At 46.4% G+C, this 22,679-nt stretch overlaps 1 protein-coding gene across 4 annotated transcripts; it reads right to left on the bottom strand.

Annotated features, from left to right (window-relative positions):
• Nucleotides 1-2,182: 2,182 nt before the first annotated feature.
• LOC120690288 (protein STRUBBELIG-RECEPTOR FAMILY 6-like) lies at nt 2,183-7,858 on the bottom strand. Of its 4 annotated transcripts, XR_005681695.1 has the most exons (17): nt 7,413-7,858; nt 6,294-6,426; nt 6,123-6,194; nt 5,957-6,031; nt 5,808-5,879; nt 5,625-5,696; nt 5,438-5,509; nt 5,280-5,345; nt 5,137-5,202; nt 4,757-5,061; nt 4,385-4,668; nt 3,876-4,147; nt 3,524-3,659; nt 3,152-3,282; nt 2,882-3,038; nt 2,476-2,798; nt 2,183-2,204 (listed from the first exon to the last, which is right to left on the bottom strand). XR_005681695.1 is itself a non-coding variant. In XM_039972887.1 (16 exons), the coding sequence occupies exons 1-16, from the start codon at nt 7,513-7,515 to the stop codon at nt 2,655-2,657; spliced, it is 2,160 nt and encodes a 719-aa protein (XP_039828821.1). In that variant the 5' UTR covers nt 7,516-7,853; the 3' UTR covers nt 2,448-2,654. The 4 variants fall into 4 exon arrangements, 3 of the variants coding, with proteins under 3 accessions (XP_039828821.1, XP_039828822.1, XP_039828823.1); XM_039972887.1 differs by lacking the exon at nt 2,183-2,204 and having other exon boundaries at nt 2,448-2,798; nt 7,413-7,853; XM_039972888.1 differs by lacking the exons at nt 2,183-2,204; nt 7,413-7,858 and adding an exon at nt 6,958-6,988 and having other exon boundaries at nt 2,448-2,798.
• Between the last annotated feature and the right edge of the window lie 14,821 nt (nt 7,859-22,679).

Below are 22,679 nucleotides of genomic sequence, written 5' to 3'. Positions count from 1 at the left end.
GAATATTTTATGCCTATAAGCAGTCCCACGGCCCCGGGTCTGACATAATATTTCTAATGGATAGTACACATCATAAGGAAGCTAGCAAAATTGGTTTTATAATTTTTGGACTACCAGAGAATTAATTATGCAATTAACAAGATAAACACATATTTAATAAACCAGAAAATAATATAGTTATTTTGGAAGAAAATATATTTTTAACAGCTAGATAACATCAATACAAAACCAACAAAATTTGTTTCACATCAATCGGAGCTATATTCGATTTTATATGAATTTTACAAGATGATGCAGGCTTGTGCACTTAAACAAACAACCTCCTTCTGTGCTGCTAAAGTAAATCCAGATTCTTCGGTTATGGACCCGGAAACTCCGGGTTTCACTGACCCGGACACTCCGGAAAAACATCCGGAAACTCCGAAAATGACCCAGAAACTTCGGGTTTAAGCCCGGAAACTCCGACCGGTGAACAATAAGCTTGCCGCCGGCGATCCCGACCACGGTTTTGGATGGGGTTTGTTCCTAGAGATTCCTAGGGGTGTGGGGAGTCTATTTTGGTAGCTAGAATATACATGCATTGGGGTTTCAAAGTTCTAGGTCATCAATGGTGAAAAGGCCATGAATGGGCTAGCGAGCTTGATCGAGGGCAAAGGAAGGAATGTGAACGGCGAGAGGGGCTCACCGGTGATGAGTAGAGCGCGAGCAAGGAGCCACTTGTTGGAGTAGAGCGGCGTTGGTGTAGATCGGGTCGAGTTCATCCTTGAGGGCTTGTGGAAGATGAAGGAGAGGCTTAGGGATGGCCTTCTCCTTGGTCTTCGGCGAGGAAGAAGGGGTCAAGGTGGTGGAGAAGCTCGTCCGCGTCGTCCTCCGGCGATCCTCCGGCGATGTAGAGGGCTTCAAGGGTTGGAGGGAGGAGGGGGAGCTCCTCCATGGCTTGGAGTTAGAGAGAGAGAGTGAGGGAAGCGAATGAGGGAGTGAGAGAGAGAGTGAGCAGGGAGGGAGTGTGTGGTGGAGGTGAACTTGGGCTGACACGTGGGCCCGACGGGATTTACGTGGCAGCCAAGTGATGTGTATTTGACACGAGTTATTTTTTGTGCCCGCCTCAGAGTTGCTAGAAAAAGGTCGAAGTAAATCATTTTTTTGTAGTAGTGATATCTACTAAATTTTTATTTATAAAAAGTTTTAGTTTCAGTTTCTATGCACAGAGTTTGAAATTTACTTTTATTTTCGCTCCCACCCAAATGTTACACTCAATTCTCCCAAATCCCAAGAAAAATAGTAGGTGCCTGAAAGAAAAAACAAATAAGGCGGGTGTGACAGGGGATTTTGTGCAGGTGTCGGGGGAATCCAAATCGCGGCTCACGCGATTTTGGTTTCCGGAAAAAGAATGGGTGGAAATCTACAGGTTATCTAAAATCGCCTATACAGACGGAAAGTCACGGGTGACCGTAAACTAGAATGGCCCTCGACACGAGGAACAAAGAAAAATAAGAAAGCAAGCAAAGAAAGAAAACTAAAAAGACTTAACTTCTTCCATGTTCTTGCTTTCACCTAGCAACATGATCCGACAGCGTTCTTGGGTGCTTGCCGCAGGAGTCGCCGTCGGGGTGATGCGGGGCAAGACCCATATTTTCCAGACAGACCGATGGATGCCACACAGACATACAGACTGATGGATGCCGAGCTACATACGGGCGCGAGCATTGGGTGGAGCTGCGCCTGTGCGTGTGGTTGCAAAGGCGCCGCCACCGAGCATCAGCTCGTTGAGCGAGCAAGGCGGAGGGACCACCGCCGAGGGGTGCCGCTGCCGAGCAGTATCTCGTCGAGCGAGCAAGAGGGAGCGCGAGAATGGCGAATGGGAGCGGTTGAGCAAAGATAGCTAGCTCGGACGGTGGAATACCACGATGACAAGTACATGGAGAGCCTGTTGGATATTAATTTTAACGAAGTTTCTCGATTTTTAGCTATCCTATCTAATTTAAAAAGATTTTTGGAGATGCTCTTAATAGCATAAACTGCAGCTCTCCAGCGCATTCGGATAAAAAATTACTATCGTTAGAGAGATTCTCGACCGGACCTGTCGCTTCCCGTGCACAGCATTTTTTTTTATTTTTTTTTTGCCAAACTTCATAAGTTCATTCAAAGTTCGGAGCTTCCACAAATTGCAGTCTAATATTTGTAGGATTTCCAATCAGGTTCAAGTCACCAGATTTCAAATTTTGTTTGAGGATACTGTTTGGCAAAACCAAGGGAAAAGAATGGAATCTATAACGTCACCCCTGAAATATTGCTATTACCATGTTCAAACCACGACTATTGTAGCATTGTTCGTTCAAAGTGCAGTAGAACTTTTTGCATATACTATTCACACTGTCAAATGGGAGCTTAGCTACCATCTAAGCTCGATAAAGGTTACTCCAGGCAACCCGTGTGGATGCTTTCCATTAGATACCAGAGGCATAACACAAACATGTATATATTTCATTATACGAAACAAAACCTGTAATATGTACTGATAGAACCTGAAACAGCTGTTTTTCCCCTCTCCTTTTTCTCTGCATTACGTGTTGTGTTTGGGGAATAAAAGTTAACAGTCACAAAAGTAAGATGGTATGCAGGTTCAGCATAAGATGTATATACTGTTCCGCTTGTTAGACGAATTCCTGGTCCTGGTCATCCGGTCGCCGAGAAGCCTCCTCGCCATCGAGCATTCTCCTGGTCATGTTGGCCCTCTGAACAAGCCGGACCAGCGCTTGCACCACCTCAGACATTGGAGGTCTGAACTCCGGCTCAGGCTGCACCAACAAAGGTTGGTTCATATGGTTAGTTGGTCCACACATGTACTCACCGTGTTGTATCTAGGGACTCAAGTTCATACCTGGACACAAAGTGCGACAACATCAGCGAAACGGGAGAGAGATTTGGCAGGGTAAAGGCCCTTGAGTGCTGGATCGACCATCCGGTCCAAGGCGTCGATGTCATGCAGCTGGGGAGTTGCCCACCGGACAAGTGATTGCTCTGACCGGGGTCTAGAGCTGCGATGATGTTATGAAACATAGTCAGGTCAGGTTACAAGAAACCTGAGTCGTCGAATGCTCCATTGACAACTGGTTGAAGCAGTGCAGGCAACTAGTGATGGTAGGCATACCTGTCAAATGGCTTCCTTCCCGTCAAAAGCTCCAGCATGACAACTCCAAAGCTGTAGACGTCGCTCTTCAGGGTATACTGGCCGGTCATATCCACCTCAGGGGCACCATATCCAGAACTCTGATCTGAAGCCTGCAGATGTTTCATTTTGAATCAACACGAAGAATTGAACTTGTATGTGATGTGGATGTAAATAATTTAAGACCAACTATATTATTGGTTGTTTTCAACCAGCAAATAATTGTTGGTGTTCCTTCATGACTAAACACACTTATATACCTAACATCATAGAAAGCCCATGAGCAAATAACTAATTCGTTACCATATATACTTCTAAATATGTTTCTTGGAGCAAATTTGCCTTGAACTTTACCTGGAATTCAGCATCTGGAACAACACTTGAAAGTCCAGCATCAGAAATGTGAGGATTGAGCTCTGTGTCCAGTAAAATATTGGATGACTTGAAGTTCTTGTGAATTATGGATGGAGAACAAATTTCATGAAGATACCTACAGAAAGGTATGCAGAGTAATTAAGAGATGCTTGCCGATTGAGTTTCATTAACCAAGGAGAATGCAGATATTGTGGGGTAACATATACTTCAGTCAACATAATATCTTGTCAACTTTATATCATCATAGTGGCATTTGTTGGGGGGGGGGGGGGCACGAACACTGAACAGCTAATCACAGAGAGACGGAGAAATACAGATAAGATCCACTTACTCTAGTGCACGTGCAGAGCACAATGCAATCTTAACACGAGAATTCCAACTGAGTGGCTTGTTATATTCATCTGAGAGATGAAGCATATCATGCAATGAACCATTCCTGTGGAAATCAAAAACCAGCAAGTGCTGTCCATGCTCCATGCAGTAGCCCACAAGCTCACTGAGATTGGGATGATGCAACTTTGAAATGTTGGACACCAGCTCGTAGAAATCATCTGATGATTGGCTAGGCAGCGCTGTAATGTTTAGTTTCTTCACAGCTAGAACCTAATTCGAGAAAGGAAAAAGGTAAGTTATATATCATGTAGTAGTGTAGTACTGAACTGCACTCCAAAATATTTGGTAGGGCATAAAAAAGTTAAAATAGGACAGAAATGTTGAACAAGTATGGAGCAATGGTGTCCGAAGTTTCATTTGCACAACTGTGATTTAATGGAGTGAATTCCAATCTTTCTTGTCAAGAAGAAATGAAAAACAGCTTACTGGTAATGTACTGTTGTTTACCTTTCCATCACTAAATTGTGCCCTGTACACGCGTCCAAATGTACCCTCTCCAATAAGGTTGTCCATGTTGAAGCTATCTGTTGCCATCTGTAGGTCAGCAACTGAATAAACAGTTGCCTTCACTGGTGCTGCAGTACTTTTCTTTGCAACAGGCTTGCTTGCAATATCATCATCATCAAATGAATGGTTTCGCTCAATCTTGGGAGGTGGTTTTAGGTTAACTGCTGCAGGAGAAGGCAAAGACTCCACCTCTACAGTGGTAGCCTCTTGAACAGGCTTCATCTCTACAATGTAATAGAACCGTACTACTATCAGAATGACATGATAAATCAGAGCATCTATTTAGGCATATGAAACATCAGACAACCTCACCATTAACTTCATTTGAAGGGAATGAATTAAACGGCTGGCGCTGTTCATAGTGTTCTGGCATTGCACCTTTTCGTTGTTTTCTCTTTATCAAGAAGAACGCAACAACTGCTCCAATAACTAGAACAGATATGATAATGCCTGCTATGGCTCCAGCACCTATGCCAGAGCTTCCACCAGAACTTGAGTTGTTACTTCCATTGGAGTGCTGGCCTGGGCTTCTCCGACGGCTGCTGCGAGAATGTGGAGGAGATGTAAATGGTGGTGGTGGTGGTGCTGGGCTGGTGCTCCAAGAATTACCATCGGTTCTGCAAACAGACACATCATTAGTTCAAATGCAGCCCTCTGCGTCATCACAAAACCAAGAGTTGAATAAGACATACTGTAGGCTATTTATCTTCTTTAGCTCATCAGGAATCCAACCAGTGAAGCGGTTATTTGCTACATTCCTGCACTCAATAAATATAATAAGATATGTGCAAACTATTTAAAACACAATTTATGTATTGCAAATATATTTACTCACAAATCGTCAAGCGGAAGATTGGCAAGTACATTGATTGAGCCAGTAAGTTGATTGTTCTGCAAATACCTGTGAAGAATGTGACATGGGTTACAGCTTTATAGGGACAAAAACAGCAAAAAGAAATACATCAAATTAAATCCATTGGGCGTCTTTCTTACAGTGTTTTCAGGCTTGGCAAAGAACTGAAACTTTGCGGTAGATTACCAGTAAGAGAATTGGAGGAAAGGTCTCTGTAGCAATTTCAACAGAAATGTATTCATAGGAGGCATATGACGGAAATGTTAAAAGAAGAGTGTATAATGCAATTTTACAGTTACAACAGGATTGAAAAGAGGAAATACTCACACTGTGGTTAAACTTGGGAGGTTGGAAAATATGTCAGTGATATCTCCTGATAGTTGGTTATGATTAAGATTTCTATATATGCATTGAAATATACATTTAGTCATTTAGAACTTTAAATATACGCATGGAATTCAATACAAATCCAGTTTTCGACCAAAAAAACAACACAGAAAATGTACTCACAGGTATTGAAGTTTAGGCATTGTCGAAATTGAGTATGGTATACCTCCAGAGAACTGGTTTCCTGCCAGATTGCTGCAAATCAACAATACACTCAGATGGCATGTAATCAGATGAAAAGACATATAGATGGCGGCATCTAAAGGACTTACAGTCTTTCAAGCTTCTTATTTGGAAGATTATACGGAATCTGTTGACCAGCACCAAGATTATTTTGGCTCATATCTCTGCAATGAATTGGGAGCAAGCTAGTCAGCGACTAGCAAAACTCTCAGAAACAGAACAAGACTACATGAGAGAGATACAAATGAAACTCACAGCTCCACTAGTGAATCCATGGTGTTCATGTTGTAGGCCAGAGTTCCAGAGAGCCCCAATCCCGGCAATTTACTAAAAGGGTAGCCATTACAAAGAGCGTCAGGAAAAAGGCACAAAGCAGTAAACTGAGCTTGGAAGCTGACTACAATGGATTATGTATGTGATGCTCACATCGCAGTGACTGAGGATCCAGAGCAGCTGATTCCCTTCCATGATTCGTTGCAGGGGTCACCGCCGCTTGCCTTCCAGCCCTGTAGCTGCCCTGGTGAATTCATGCTGGTAAACAGCGTGTTGAGGGCAGTAACTGCACGGCAGAAAGAGAAGAATCACACATTGGATATGGCGTTATCGTTGAATAAGTCACCAGCTACTATGAGTCACACCTTGAGATTCACATGATATGAGGACCAACCACACGAATCCCAAACACAAATAGTAAATCTGATCTAACATCTATGCGTGGTGAAATCACAGATCCATAATGGCTAATCTTACTATTTTTATTATATCAATAGCAAGAAACCAAATACTTAAAAAGCTGGGTAAACTATAAGAAATTAGCATTTTCAATCCAGTCATAAATCCAGAGAGTATCCTCATTTTCTCATGTGCCGCATAATCCCCACTTTCACAAACCAAACTTGTAGTTGAAACATTGGAACAATCGAAAAGAACAAAAAAAAGCTACATCAAGAGTTGGCCCAGACCCTCGACAGTCAGAGCAGGAGATAGATGCAACTTTTTTTCAAACAACCAAATGCAGGTCCCTTGCTCAAAGTAGGCATCAGAAAGACTATTGTCTCAAAGATTGTGAAATAAATCAACAATGTTTTACCAGAGCATGTGCACATCACCTGACGATTCGGGAAGCGTGGGGAAATAGCTCGAAGCCCCAAATCTGCCAAACTACTACCTTTGACCACCCAGAAACACGAGATTCAGGTGATGAATAGAGAAGAGCGGCAGCAGGGTGCTGAAGTGCTGATTGGTTTGGGAGTCTCCACAAATCCCAAACCAATCAGCACTAAAAAAAATCAGCACTTCAGCAGCCACCAAGATGATGGGTACATGCATTCAAAGAAGCAAGCAAACAGAGCAGCAACTCAACTCATAAATACACCCAATGCCGCGGCAAAGCGAAATGCCCTAAACCTTGACGCCAATGGAACCCGTGGCGACCATGAACGGAAAGAACAAGAAGAAGCGTATCGACCAGGAACCGTGAGAAGGAGCGTGAAGAGGCAGAGAAATGCAATCTCAACAAAAAAGGCAGGATTCAGTGTTGCCCACCATCATTCGCGTCGGTGGCCGCGGAGACCAAGATTCGCCGCGGGGTCCAAGCGCCGCAGCACAGGAGGACGAGCAGCCATGCGGCCCAGGCCGCTCTCGCCATAGCTGCACCGCCTCGCCTCCCTCCCTCTCCCCCTCAGGCCCTCCCCTACAGGGCTACAGCAATGGTATCTCTCTCTCCCCCTCTCCCTCTCTCTCTCTCCTGTCCTCTCTTTCTGCCTTATAGGGCCATGGAAATGGCAAGAAAGCTCCTTTCTCGGCTAGAAAATCCCGCCTTTTGGCCTCAGTATTCTATCCTGGATTTTCTCGGTGTTTTCCTGGTTTTCTGCAGCTTTGGGACCTTTTTAATTGCTCACTCGGCGCTGCTGAATTCTTTGGGTTAGTATATTAATGATGGGGAGCAGCAGAGCACTGCGATGTGCCATGCGATGCGAGCGGCTGCGCCTGGCGCGCGAGCCGAGGCGAGTACCCGAGGCTAAGTCCGTGTCTAGTTACCTGACGTGTAAATGAAAAAAAAAATTTGCTAAGGAGTCTTAGTTGAAGTATTAAATAAAGTTTATTTATAAATTTTTACACAGATGTGTTGTAAATCGCGAGACGAATCTAATGATGCTAATTAATCTATGATTAATCAATAATTAGCGGATGGTTACTGTAGCATTACTGTTGCAAATCATGGATTAAGTAGGCTCATTAGATTCATCTCGTGATTTACAGTCCATCTATGTAAAAAAATTTGTAAATATACTTCATTTAGTACTTCAAATTAGTAAAATTCTTTCGCAAAATTTTATGTTTTTGCGTTTACGGGTGGTAATTAAACAGGGCCTAAGGTGAGGTGGGCCCGCAATCCAGTGAGACCTGAGTCACCTACGGTGCTGACCGACCGTCAGCTTCAGATCCAACGGTTGGCCCCAACCCGAGGCTACAGATAGTAGCAATTTTGCAGTAAATGCTGTGTTTAGTTACTGAAAACACTGTAGCGCCGGAAAAAACACTATAGCGCACCGTAGCGCTTTTCGTTTGTTTGTGGTAGATATTGTTCTACCATGACCTAACTAGGCTCAAAAGATTCGTCTCGCAACGTACATCAAAACTATGCAATTAGTTTTTTTATTTACCTACATTTAGTACTCCATGCATAAGTCATTTGCTACATTTAATGTTTCGATGTGATGGAGATGTGATGGAAAGTTTGGTTTTTATGGGGGGTTGGGATCTAAACGGGGCCAAAAACGCTTCCCTGCCCAGCAATACATCAATCAGTAAACAGAAACCATCAATCATTCCATGTTCCAATCCGTAATAGGATACTACTCAACTAACCAAAACAGCCACCTGGCATGAGAATCGTTTCGCTGGCTGCAAACCATTCTGTATCGCAGAATCTTGCTTGCTACCTTATTACTTGCAATGGTTGTTGCTAACCTCCATTAGGTTAGCATGTCATAACACAGCTTAATTTTGCAAAGCAAACTTCCTGCTGTCTTAGATTCGGTAGTCATAGCTGCAGCGCCATCTCGCAGAAACAATTACTCCTCCGTTCAAAATTATATATATTTTTTGAAACGAATCAGGCAGGAGAGCTGCAGATTATATTAAAAAGAGGAACAAGGCACCACAACAAACACAACGACGCCACCACCGGCCAAAACAACCGTACAACTCCTCTCAAACTCAACTCAAACAACAACCGGTTAGAATAGGATATCAACACGGTTGCGCAACTCAACTCGACTCCATACAAACCACCACTCCACACCACCACCCAAGAAGAAGCCGACAAGCGGCCCACCTCGCGAGCGCCGTCGTCCCCGACGATGTCCCACGCCAACCAGCCGCTGCCATGCAGGACCGGCCACCGCAGTTCGCTGCAATCCAAGTAGCCACCACACTCCACCATGCTGTTGTCGTCTTCAGGTCACGCACACACGACCGCCGATCTCCCAACTCCGGCCGTACGTTAGCAGAAGTCAGTAGAGGAGCCCACCGCACCCCACCGACAGAGCCACTACCATGCAGGGCCCCTCGCCGAAGTACCGCTGCCGCACCACGCACCCCAAACATCCGAAACACCGCGCTGGATCCTGGAACTCCGAGACAACTTCTCGCCCAAGTCGGATTGGGACATCGATTCAGACCACAACTCAAGCGAGTGGGGGCCTCGCCACATCCACCACCGCACACCACTCCACGGACACCACCTTAAAGCGCATGTGGGCCTCGCCACTCCCGCCGCTGGACTCTCCAGGGATCCGGACTTGCTTCGCCATTGAGGGTGACATAGTACCACTAGGCCACTCCAAAACCTCACTTTCGTCAAGCCACCGCTGAAATCTCCGCTGCACCACCTGCGCGGACAGAAAGCCTCCAGAGACACGGCTCATCCCCAAAGCCCAGGTCGGATTGGGACATCAACCCAGGTGTAGGGTCGAGATGGCGGACTAGAGGGGGGGTGAATAGTCCTTTCTAAAACTAATTACGCCGGCTAACCGAAACTTATGCGGAATTGAAACTATTCGCTTAGCCAAGACTTCACCCCTCTAACTATGACTCTAAGGGACCTCCAAAAAGATCCTACACAAAGCAAATGGAGTGCCAAGCTAGTGAGAGCTCTCCTAACAATTCTAATGACAAGTCATACAAGTTTAAGCACTAGTACTTCACAAACCGGGGGAGCTCCTACACAATTCTAATGAGCAAAAGCACAAAGCCAAACCTAATCTCACTGGATGCTCAAGGACAAGGATACACAATCCAAATCCAAGAGCTCAACTTGCTTAGCTACACAATCTAAGTAAGAGCAACTAATTAAGCTACACAAGCTAACTAGTTACACTAGGATCTCTACTTCTAGCTACACAAGCAAGAAGATGATTAGCAAGCTACACAAGCTAACTAATCACTAGAGAGCAACTACACAAGCACAAGATATAGATGAAGGTAAATACAAGACTTGTGATTTGGAGAATGCAAACCACCGAGAAGAGTAGACAAGATTGACACGGTGATTTTTATCTCGAGATTCACTTGGTTGCCACCAAGCTAATCCCCGTTGAGACAAGCTCCAAGGTTGCCGCCGATCCTCTTGCTAGTGGTGACTCTCAAGTCACACTCTCCCACGTGGAGTGCTCACACTGAGCTCTAGCACATGATCCGGCCGGACCACTTGTTGCTCTTCACGTCTCGCTCAACTAGAGTTGCTCTTCGCGGCTCCCGCGGGGTGAGCACAATACCCCTCACAATCTCTTCTCCGGAGCACCGCACAATCTTCTTGCGGGCTTCAACGGAGCCTCTTGCCACCAAGCCGTCTAGGAGGTGGCAACCTCCAAGAGTAACAAGCACACCGGCTTGCAACACGATCACCTAGTGCCACTCGATGCAATCTCTCAAAGCAATCGCACTAGAATCGCTCTCTCACTCGATCGGATGATTACTATCAAGTTAGAGTGAGTAGAGGGCTCTCAAGCACTCTCACACATGGACACCAAGTCCCCAAGGTGCTCAGCCACCTCAAATAGCCGGCCACACCCTCTATTTATAGAGGGAGGCCCCAAACTAGCCGTTACACTCCAATCCCGTGAAAATAGAGTTTTCACGGACTGTCCGCCTCACAAAAACCGGACTGTCCGCCATTCAAAACCAACGGCTAGAACTACAATGATTATGTGTCAGAGTCGACCATTAGAGCCTTTGCGGACTGTCCGCGTCCTATTGGCCGACCGTCCGCAGTTCAGACACTCCGAGCACTCAGAGAGACAACGTCTCTGGACTAACTTAAAGTTTGAGGGGCGGACCGTCCGCACCCCTGGGACGGACCGTCCGCCCTTCACATCGTGCAACCCACCAGAAGCGAAAACGTCTCTGGACAATTTTCTCAACTGATAAGCGGACCGTCCGCACTCCAGGGGCGGACTGTCCGCCCTTCATTCTTAAAACCCATCAGAGACCCAACACGTCTCTAGTCAATTTTTAAGTGACCTGCGGACCGTCCGCACCCCTTGGTCGGACCGTCCGCAATCCAACCTTTCAGCCTAAGCCAGAGAAACAACCTCTCAGGACGAAAAAGAATCAAACTGGCGGACCGTCCGCCCAACATGGCCGGACCGTCCGCCCGTCACTTCTTTTTCCCACAAGTTGATCAACATCAACTACAACACCTTCTCCTTTGCAAATGTGCCAACACCACCACGTGAACAACACCATGTGCATGTGTGTTAGCATTTCACAATCATTTTCAAAGGATTTTCACTTGATCTCACCACGCCACTCGATCCTAGCAACATCGCAATGTTAGATCGCTCAAGTGGCACTAGATGACCGATATGCAAACAAGTTTGCCCCTCTTGATAGTACGGCCATCTATCCTAAATCCGGTCATGCACTTCTCTACACAACCTTTGACCGGTGAAATGAAATGCCCTACAAGTCATACCTTTGCCTTGCGCATTCCATTTCATCTTCCCAAATATTGATGCCACACAAGCACCAAACTCCATCAAGCCTTTTGATCATCTTCATGAGTCAACACTTGGCTTGATCTTCCTTGAATGATATGATCCACTATATATCATCACATGACCTCTTTGGTCCATCGATCTTGACCTTGCTCTCTCTTCACCATTGCCTCGGTCCATCGGTGCCAAATCTTGCCCAAGCTTCACCGCCTCGCGGTCCCTCACTTCAAAGCCTTGACTTGCCCTTCTCCATTGCAACCGGTCCATCAAGCCAAGCCTTGTCTTGATCTTCTCCACTTTGGTCACATAACTCCATGTCATGTCTCATATGCAATGAGTTCATCCATCACACTATATGAGCATAGCATCAACCCTTAGCCATTTCTCCTCCATGGCATATGTCGCTCATACTAGTGTCTTTGTGTGGACTAATCTCCTGTGTATCTCAATATAAACACTTATTAGTCCACCTAAGTTGTCACTCAATTACCAAAACCAAACAAGGGCCTTTCACCAGGCCCCCACTCCCTTTGTCTGGTCGGATTGGGTCGTCGACCAGAGCCTCTGCACATCCTGCCCGGTCGGATTGGGTCGTCGACGCGAGCCGTACCAACACAAGCAACAGCCAAAAAATTTAAAAGAAAAGAAGGAAGATAGAACACCCTGTCGATGGTCGTTGTCGCCATGCGGATTTGCGTAGCATCGCCTTCAAGAAGGTCGTGTCGCCAAAGCGCCACCGACGTCAGCCCACAGTGGGTTAGGTTTTCACCCGCAATATCCGGAATGGATAGGCGGAGAGGTGCAAAAGAACGCCTCCAAGGAGGGAGCGGCGTCAATAGACGTCGCCGTCCAAGCTTTCGCCAGCACCTCGGACAAGCCCTGGAGAAATGGCAGCAGGCCAGAAAACGACCGACGACCGGTCGCAGAGCCGCCGCACCCCAAGCCGCACGCAGCAGTGGAAGCCGCCATAGCCATGCCCCACCAGCTGCCCCAGCCGCGGACGCCGCTGCCACTGCGCCCCAGGGCCGCTGCAGACGCCGCCGGCACCGCACCCAGGCCGCGACGGGCGCCGCCGCAGCGCCCCGGCCGCCGCTGCCGCACCCCGCCTGCACCCCGGCAGCAGCAGGCGCAACCGCCGTGCCCAGGCCGCCGAAGCCGCGTCCCGCCCGCGCTCCAGCCGCCGCAGGCGCCGTGGCCACGCTGAGACCGCCGCTGCCCCGTCCCGCCGCGCCCATGCCGCCGCCGATGCCACACCCCACTGCGCCGAGGCACTGGGAGAGCAGATCCGGCCGTCGAGGGCACGGATCCGGTCGCCCGTGAGGTGGAACCGGCCACAGGGTGGCGAGGGCAACTGCCGCCGCCATGGACGGTCCAACCACCGAGAGGGGGGAGGAGAGGAGTGGGGTTGGGGCCACTCCCTGTTTCGTTCAAAATTATATGTTGTTTGACTTTTTTGACCTCAAATTCGATCAGTGCCTTATTCAAAAATTTATGCAAAATATTACTTCTTTTGTTGTGCCTATGTTTGCACAAATTTTTAAATAAGACGAGTAGTCAGACTCGATGTAAAAAAACAAACGATCTATAATTTAGAACGGAGGGACTAGTATTTTGCTAGTGGCCTACTTGCGTCTAACCTCAACAAAGCCCAACCTTAAGTTCACAAAACAGTCACATTGCATAGTGAATAATATTAAGCAAAATTTAGAAGATTATCAGGTGGGGTATTTATCATGAGATATATTGAGAAGGCTATCATGTTTTTTAAATTATTAGGGGATAATATAACTGCAAGCCAGAAACCATTAATTAGTCACTTTGTTGAAAGACGTGAGGACGTGTGGTGGTGTACCCAACGTCTTTCTACTTTAGAGCAAGTATGATAGCTAGCTGTAAGCCGGCTAAATAATGAGGTGGAGGAGAAAGAGAAGAAGCGGGCTGTAAGCTTGCAGTCGGCTTGGACACAAGAAACAAGAAAATCTGTGAGAGAGACAAGTGTGCAATGCATTAATTGTGAAAAGCTAACTATTATATAGGTGGGCTGAGAGAAGGCTGTAAGGATGCTTACAGCCGACTTATTGACTATATTATTAGCTTTGCTCTTAGTGTACTAGATGTGAGGACGTGTGTTTTAAATTTCATAAGCGTGTTTAGTGTAGATGAATCCGAAAAATACTTTCCATAGGAGGGACTTGAATGCATGAGTGTCATGTACTTATTTCTACTAATTGCCGGTTTGGATTGGCTAAAGTTGAGCAGCTATTAGCACTCATACTCTTACGATCACCCCAACTAAACTTTAGTCCCTCTCACATCAAATATTTGAATAATAATTAGAAGTATTAAATATAGAGTAATTACAAAACTAATTGCACCGATGGATACTAATTTGTGATATGAATCGATTAAGCTTAATTAGTCCATAATTTAACCATGTTGTGTTACAGTAAACATATGCTAATGATAGATTAGGCTTACTGGACTCGTCTCGCGAATTAACTTTCATTTATGCAATTATTTTTATAATTAGATTATATTTAATACTCATATGTCCAAACATCCGATATGAGGGGACTAAACTTTAGTCACCCCGGATCCAAATAAGCCTAGCTAAAGTTTAGCCTACTCTATTAGTTTGGATGAACTAGTGCTAAAATTTAGCATTTTTAGATATTAACACTTGGATTCAAACATCTCCAAATTATTTTAGCGTGTTTTGAATAAAAAACTTCAACAGTAGTACACATGGAGTTGATGAGCGTGTCCTTGAAGCTTTCACACGTACTCCGTCCCGTCCGTGAAAATGAGGAGAAAATTCCCTGTAAGGCCCTGAGACAAATGACACTTCCTTCTATGACCCTGGAAAGTTCAAACTCCCTTCTTTAGTCCTATTTTTATCTTGCATCCCTTATATGGCCCTGCCGTGAGATCTCTAGTTAAATCTCAGTTAAGTGGCTGTGAAAAGACAAAAATACCCCTAACTCCATCTGAAGCTACTGTGCCTCTCCCCCCGCCGGTGTGATTTACATTATTATGTGAATCTATTATATTGTACGTGAATCTAGTGTGTTAAAAATGTGGAGAATTTGCTGCATAATATCGTGCTGTACATCTCCAATATCTGTTCTCCATGAGATCTCAATATCTGTTGTTTGTGCGCCAGGGGTACTATTGTCTTTTCACAGTCACTTAACTGGGAGTTAACTACAGATGTAACGGCAGGGCCATGGAAGGGAAGAAAAATGAAATCAGGGTCAAATAAGGAAGTTGCAATTTTGCAGGGCCATAGAAGGAAGCGTGATTTGTTTGAGGGCCTTGCAGGGAATTTCCCCGAAAATGAGACGGCATCCGTCCCCATGGTGACCGCTCACCGGTACGGTGGGTACTAACTGGTTAGGTTTGTCTTAGGCTGACTTCAACAACACAACGCAAAATGGGAGAGACATTTGACGTTTTGCCTCGTCTACAGTGTTTGCATCGCGCGATAAAAAAATCTTGTCTCCAACAGAGCGGATGCAAATCCAGCTGTTGCCGGCGCCGCCCCTTCCCTCGAGCGCACCGCTTCCTCTGCTCCTCCCCCGACGCCTCCCTCTGCTCCTCCTCCCCCGCCGCCCTTGCTCCTCCTCGCCCCTCAGCTTGCATGGCTCCGTCGCCACGCTCGTCTGCCTCTGCGGCGCTGGCCCGCGCGCCGGAGCCGGCCGAGCTCGAGCGGATCAGGCGCCGGCGGCGACCAGGCGCGGCGGAGCCGGCCGGGCTCGAGCGGATCGGACGCCGGCGGCGGTCAGGCGCGAAGGCCGCTCTCCCTCCCTCCCCCTACAAGCGGGGGTCAAGCACGGCGGCGGCCAACTCCACCTCCGCGCCTGCCATGGCCGAGGCCTCCCATCCGCCGCCTCCTCGAGCCGGTGGGCGCGGCCACGAGTGGGGAGGGCGGAGTGTCGCGGATCCGGCTCCAGCTCCCCTCTCCTGCTCCTCCCTCGCGGCGGATAGGTGGCCCTCGCCGGCCGCGGCGGAGCTCTACTCCAGCTCGCGCCGGCCCTCCGCCCCTCCCTCGCGGCAGCCGCCGAGCTCGGCCTCAGATCTGCGAGGGGCGTCGGCGGAGGGAGGAGCAAGGAGGAAGGAGCTCCTGCGCACCGCCTCCTCCCTTCCTCCTGCCAGTGGCCGCGGAGGACGAGGGGCGTCGGCGGAGGGAGATGCGAGGAGGAGGAGCTCTTGCGCGCCGCCGGCCCGGGGAAGGGAGCCGACGAGGAGGGGAACTGGAGGCTCGTCGTCGGCATGGGAGAGCAAGGGAGGGAGGAGGGAGAAGGGGCGGCGGCGCCGGATCGTCGCCGCCTCCGCCGGCCGGCCGTGCACCGCGCCGGCCTCGCCCCGCGCCGCCGCCGTCACGGAATGCATTCGAGGAGAGAGGGGATGTATTTTTGCATCCCCTCTCTCCTCCATCGGCAAAATGCATCGCGCGGTGCCTTTTCTATTGAAGGAGGCACCGAGCGTGCATAGTGGCCAGCACGAGGCAAAAATGCTCTTAGCTCGCGCTATTGGGGTCAGTCTTATCATCAGGCATCGTACGCTAAAACACTGTTAACTAGTAAAAACATCTGACTCATCTAGTGTCGGTTTTATACGACGACGTCGTTGTTTGTCAACGCGAGTGGTGGGTAGTACCACCGGTGCATCGGCCGGCCGGCTGGCTTGCCTTCTTTGTGGTGTGGACATACATCGCATGTACAGTACATCTACCCGTATGGTATGGGTCGAGCTGGGCCCACGCTAGGACTGGACTGCCATCCGAGCGCAACGTGCGCCATACGCCGCTGCCATACCACGCTCACGGGTCAAGCGACGTCCCTGACCCCCTGTCCCTGGACCCGGGAAGTCTGTTAGGCCGTGTTTAGATGCCGTAAAGGCAAACGTAAAATTTTTGTAAATTATTTGCATAGTGTATTAAATATAATTGAAAAATAAATCATATTATAAAAATGGACTGTAAATAGTGAGACGAATCTCATGAATCTAATTAGGATGTGATTAGACACTAAATTGCTACAGTAAACATATTCTAATGATAGATTAATTAGGCGCATTAGATTCGTCTCGTAGTTTACAGACGATATCTATAATTAGTTTTGTGATTAGTCTACATTTAATACTTTAAATATTAAAAATTCTCTAACAAAAACGCAAAATGCAAAGTAATCTAAACACACTCTCTTTCAGGGCCGGCTCTGACATTTTTGTGGCCCGGTGCGGAACAAGAAAATGGAGGCCCCATTCATCACAAAAATACAAGATAATATTGAAAAATTCAGTGTCATTAACCAATCTCACACTAACAAGTTTAAAATACAAAAGAGAAATGTCTCTAGATCATTTAAAACAATTTCTTCTAACAGTTCTAGATGTAAAATCAGTGATGATAGTGTCAATATCAATCTCATCCAGCAGCCCCTTCTCAATGCACAAAGTAGCCAAACTGTTTAATCTTTCCTGAGACATCACTGACCTCAAATAGTTCCTCAATAACTTCAACTTTGAAAAGCTTCTTTTAGCTGATGCGACAGTCACCGACATAGTAAACAAGATTCGATAAGCAATAGACATGTGATTTGATTGTGTGACCCTACAAGCTGAAAAGAAAACTATCATTGATACAAAAATCAAAATTAGTTTGAGTATATCTAACCTTAGTGTTAGAAAAAATAGACAAGGGAATGTAACTAAGGAAGATTTTGAACCTTGATCGGTAATGACAAATTAGCAATCGGTCACAAGCTAGCAGCGGTGGTGATCTGTAGATTGCGCGGCGGCCGGCCGGCGACCCGGCGTCTCGCGAGTCGCGACGCAAAGAAGTCGAGGAGGGCAGGAGGCGCGACGAGGCGGGCAGCCGGACGGACGGCGGAGTCGTCGAGTCGAGTCGATCGATTGGTCTTCTTTTTAACAGGCCTGCTATCTATGACTTGTGACTAACTAAGCTTTGTTGATATTTGTGAAGCCTATTAGCACACTAATTTTTGGAGGCCCCCTAATTCCGGAGGCCCAGTGCGGTCGCACTGCTGGCACTGGCCCAGGGCCGGCCCTGCTCTCTTTTTCCATCTTTTGTTCTAGGAAACTTTCTGATGTTTGATTTTTAAACGATATCCATGTAAAACAAAAGACTAGTATATTAATCTGACAAAGGTTCCTGTTCTGTGAGGCCGATCACTTTGCTCCGTCGATGCTGTCGGCTGCCTACTGATTGAGTGATTTCTGTAACGTACGTGACGAGCCAAAACGTACAAAGCCATGGATTAGCAGTACAAGACACGCGGAGCAAAATCAGTGAGTGGCTAGGCTACCTTTATTTATTTTTTTCACATCAAGGACGGTCCGAATCAAGGTTAATGACCCCGATAAAGCGTGCCCGTCTTGCCTCATTTCCACGTTACCTACCGCCACACTCGTCGCCAAGCAACACGACAATCAGCTACAAGCACACCAACAAACAAAAAGCTATAGGGGGTGTTTGTTTCCGCTTATAATCCGATTTTGAATGGAAATAATCCATAATTCCACCCAAACGGTCTGATTAATTTTCGATTGTCTCGGCCGCCGCTCACCACAGAAGCTCCGAAATAACGTGCGGGTCGATTCCCCTGTAAGCGTCGCCAGACTCGCGTATCGGATAAGCGAAAGGATTTTCCACCGCCTGCCCCTCTCCCTGATACCCTCCGACCCATCTCCCCGGCGCTCCTCCCCCGACGCCCCTTCTCCCGCGACCCACCACCTCCCCTGCGCCCCGTTCCCTGCCGCCCCTCCTCGGCCCGGATCTGTGCTGTGCGCCGCCGCTGACCCTATTCAGGTGCGCCGCTGCCCCCAAGAAGGTGCGCCGCCGCCACCCCTTTGTTTCGCCGATTGGAGTAGCACCACCGGCCGAACTGACGCCTGCCACAGCCCTGCAGTGCGCGGCCACCACCCGTGCCGTGTGCTCCCGCTGCCCCCAAGGTAAGCTGCCGCCTCTTGTTGCTGGATTGATGCGTATTCTTCTAATTTTATATTTGTTGGCCATGCCAGGATGTACTTCTAATTTCAGATTTGTACCATTTGAGCATGAGGGATTATAGTTGCTTGTATGGCACTTCACAATTTCATTAGGGAATGTGACTTAGAAGATCCGCATTTTGAAGAAGACGTTGAAGATGATAGTCCTCATCCAACTTATGATAACACAGATGATGGTGGTACTGGAGATGTTGTCGACATGAATGCATTTCGTGATGCGATCGCTACCGCTATGATTTCATGATTTAGTTTAGAAATTAGTTGTATCTATTATTTATATACTCAATGTTTAGAAATTAGTGCTGGTACATCTCTTGTTATAATTGTGATATTAATCTATTTGATCTAATAGTAATATAATTATGTAGTCAAGGTTGTCAAAAAATATAAGAATTATTGAATTCTGCTCGTAGTCAGCAAAAAATGAGATATCATCAGCCTCAAGGGTATTTCCGACATTTTACCACTCAGCTCAGATAATCAACTCAAAATAATCAGGATTGTCAAACACCCAGCTTATCTAGACAGCCGATTCTCCAGACAGTTGGCTTATCCCAGAATCTTGATTCTCAGAAAAATGAGGTCCAGAAAAGCGTAAACAAACGAGGCCTAATTTTGTCCGCCCCCAATTTCGTACTACTTTATTTTAATTTTTTTTATTTAGAAACGAAAAGTGAGGACCTCAGCAAAACAAATGGCGCCAGAGACGCATCGTATCTCTTGCAATTACTAGCACAAGGCAAACGTAGAAAGAAAATGCTGTAAAATAAACTCACATGTTTCGTTATTAGTGTCGCTCATGAACATATCTACCTACTTATTAGTATTAGTAGGGGTGCTAATTGGTAACTCTTAGGTGCCCATCCAATTCTTTTTAGTTTAAAATTTTGTACTAATTCTCCAAAACGATATCTCAATTTGGAAAATTAGTACAAAATTTTGATTTAAAGAGGGTTGGAGGTGCATCTAAGGGTCATCCATTTACACCCCTACTTATTAGATTCAAGTCTTGACTAGTGTTTTTATTTCTAGCTAATTATATTTTCAGTGGTAGATGATATTCTTATTGATAGGAAGGCCATATGTGGTGACATGTTCAATCTCTTGAAAATATTAAATATAGTACGGGTGGCTCCCAGCAGCGCCGCCCCTCGCCCATCCTCCGCCTCGTCGCTGCCTGAGCAGCGTGCTAGAAGTCTGGCAGCGGCAACAACGGCGGCGGCGGGGTTCCATCTCTAGTTCCTCACATCTCCAGCCTCTTTTGTCAGACCTGGTGCAAGTCGGCTCAATGTGGAGCACCACGGCAAGCCGGGCCACGTGTGGCGGCGAGGGCGAGGGCCATGGGTGTTAAGGCTGCCCTTTCTAGCTGCTGCTGGCCGCCGGACGTCGACTAAGACAGCCAGATCCACTGTTTTGTGAGCCAGATCTGCTTTTTGAAGCTCAGGGTGGCCTTCTTCCTTGTCAATCTCTCGTTCTGCGCTGAGGACGCAGGGAAAACTTCCCCATGGTGACGGCCGTGCGGCCGCTTGTCTGGCGGGCCAGCAGTGGCGTTGTCGCTTGGACACCACCGACCTGCTGCTATCCGTGCCCGCCATCATCTGCATGGTGCCGCCACCGGTTCCCATCCGCATTTTCACCCAACTCAGATCGGTTTCCTAGTACTGTGGTGGCCATGAGGTGGCCTGCTTAGCAGCAGTGGCGATGATATTGTTTTGTAGGAGTTTTGGGTGAACGTTCTATCTGACTGTTGTGTCAGGCAGCAATGACGGTGCTGCTTGGGCGTTGTTTTCCTCCCTTGAGGTGTTGCTGTGATGTTTTGCAAAGGTCAGCAGTTCTTTAGCTGAAAACCTAATTCTGGCTCATCGGATGGACGACGATGGCGTCTTCAACATCGTGTTCTCCTTGGAGACGTCGCCCTGAAAGTTCTATGCACCTAAATTTGTTGCCCGGTGGAGTCTACGTGAAAGAATTTGGTAAGCAACGGACAATTTAGACATTAACTTTCTAAGTAGACGAGAGATGTGTTGGATTGGTGCTGCATAAAGATATTGCAAGATTGAAACATGAACGAAGAAGAAGATTAAAGCGTAGTCTTCTAGTTTTTCTTTCTTGTGTTTGTAACCCTTATTTTTAGGTGGTTTAGAGTCTAAGAGCTCTTGTAATCCTTAGCTATATATATATCCACCATGTGGTATAAAAGGCCAGTTTTTAACCTTAATCTAAAAAATTATATTAGCAGATATGTGTGTGTGTGTGTGTAATAGCATATGTACTTATATTATGCAAAAATAAAGAGAGATAAATGCTAGCAAAGGAAAAAGAGATATGGATGCAATGCAAATCAAACAATCATGATCTTCTAGAATATAATTTGGGACAAAGTTAATGATCCTTATTTCTTCGGTTCATCCCATCCTCAAGTTTCAATGCTTGATTTATGATCAACGTAACTCCACCACATAAACAACAATTTTGCTTTGATGACATGTAAACTTTACAAGATCAGAATTCACAGCTAGCGATCCGTGAAAGAGTTCCGAAATAATATAATTCGTCGTGAAGTCGTTCTTGTGTATACGTTGCAAGCAGACACTAGAACCAATTATGTATGAGACAGCTGAATGAAATGGCCAAATGCTGGGGACACAAGGTCGAGCTTTCTCTGCTACCAACTCCACTCTGAACGACCTCAGCTCCTGGGAACAGACACTACTACAAAACAGGCATTTGTTTCAGGCCATTTATCCCGGCAGTCTTTGGGCCCGGGACAATAGGTGGCTTTTGTCCCGGGTCCAACGGCTAGCCGGACCAGCGGGAGGGGGGACAGGGGCCTTTTGCCCCGGTTGGAGCCACCAACCGGGATAAAAGGCCCCGCTTTTGTCCCGGTTGGTGTCTCCAACCGGGACAAAACTCCTTGGCCTCCCTTATCCCCTTCCCTCTCCCCTCGCCCGAGCCATTCAGCTCACTTGTTCTTGCTGTTTTTGGCTCGGGAGAGGGGAGTTCTTGCTCATTTCTTCACCACATTTGTGAAAAGATTTTTGATTCTCCCGTCTATCCATCGGCGCTAAAGGTTTGGGACTTGTTTTTCTCTTCTTCCTTAGCTTGTATAGCTCATTTCATACTTTAGAAATAGAGAAAATGTGTAGCTAGCTCATTTCTTGGACATTTAGATTGCATATGTATGTGTGATTTTCTTTTAGATTTAGATGGGTATGTGGATAGTAGAAATTTTTAGAATGAGTGTAGACACTTCATGCGATGTACTTGTATATATGACCATATTGTAGATCGAGGAGATGAGCGATAAACTCATACTGGAGGAAAAGATTATGGCGATTCGAGAACAATTGTCCGGATTTATGGTTGAGCAAGTCCTCGATCCAAAAGGCGAATTCTACTATGATGGACTATCTAATATTGACAATCGCAGCAAATATGATAATATACGTGTATATACATAATTAAGAACAAATATACTTATGTAAATATATATGTGTATGTATTATATTTCTATTTATGAGTATGTATGTATTATATATTTAAGCCCTCCAATAATATATATGTGTATATACATATGTTTATATATGGAAACTATCTTGGACAAATATTATATATGTAACTATATATATGTATATATTAGTGGAGATCTTACACATTGAATTCCAATACATAAGTTTAATTCAAATGTAAAAGTATAATCGAAATAGAAAAACAATTGAGAAAAGAGGAACAGAAAAAAATGGACCTTTTGTCCCGGTTGGTAACAACCGGGACAAAA

This window comes from Panicum virgatum, chromosome 9N, assembly GCF_016808335.1.
Source record: "Panicum virgatum strain AP13 chromosome 9N, P.virgatum_v5, whole genome shotgun sequence".
NCBI lineage: Eukaryota > Viridiplantae > Streptophyta > Magnoliopsida > Poales > Poaceae > Panicum > Panicum virgatum.
The sequence above is the reverse complement of the archived record's forward strand: the minus strand, read 5'-3'. Positions and strand labels throughout refer to the sequence as shown.

Coding starts and splice junctions, on each gene's coding strand:
- LOC120690288 (XM_039972887.1), bottom strand. CDS start 7,515: ATGGCGAGAGCGGCCTGGGCCGCATGGCTGCTCGTCCTCCTGTGCTGC. Junction 6,032..6,122: donor ATGGATTCACTAGTGGAGCT/GTGAGTTTCATT, acceptor AATTCATTGCAG/AGATATGAGCCAAAATAATC. Junction 4,148..4,384: donor CACAATTTAGTGATGGAAAG/GTAAACAACAGT, acceptor TTCTCGAATTAG/GTTCTAGCTGTGAAGAAACT.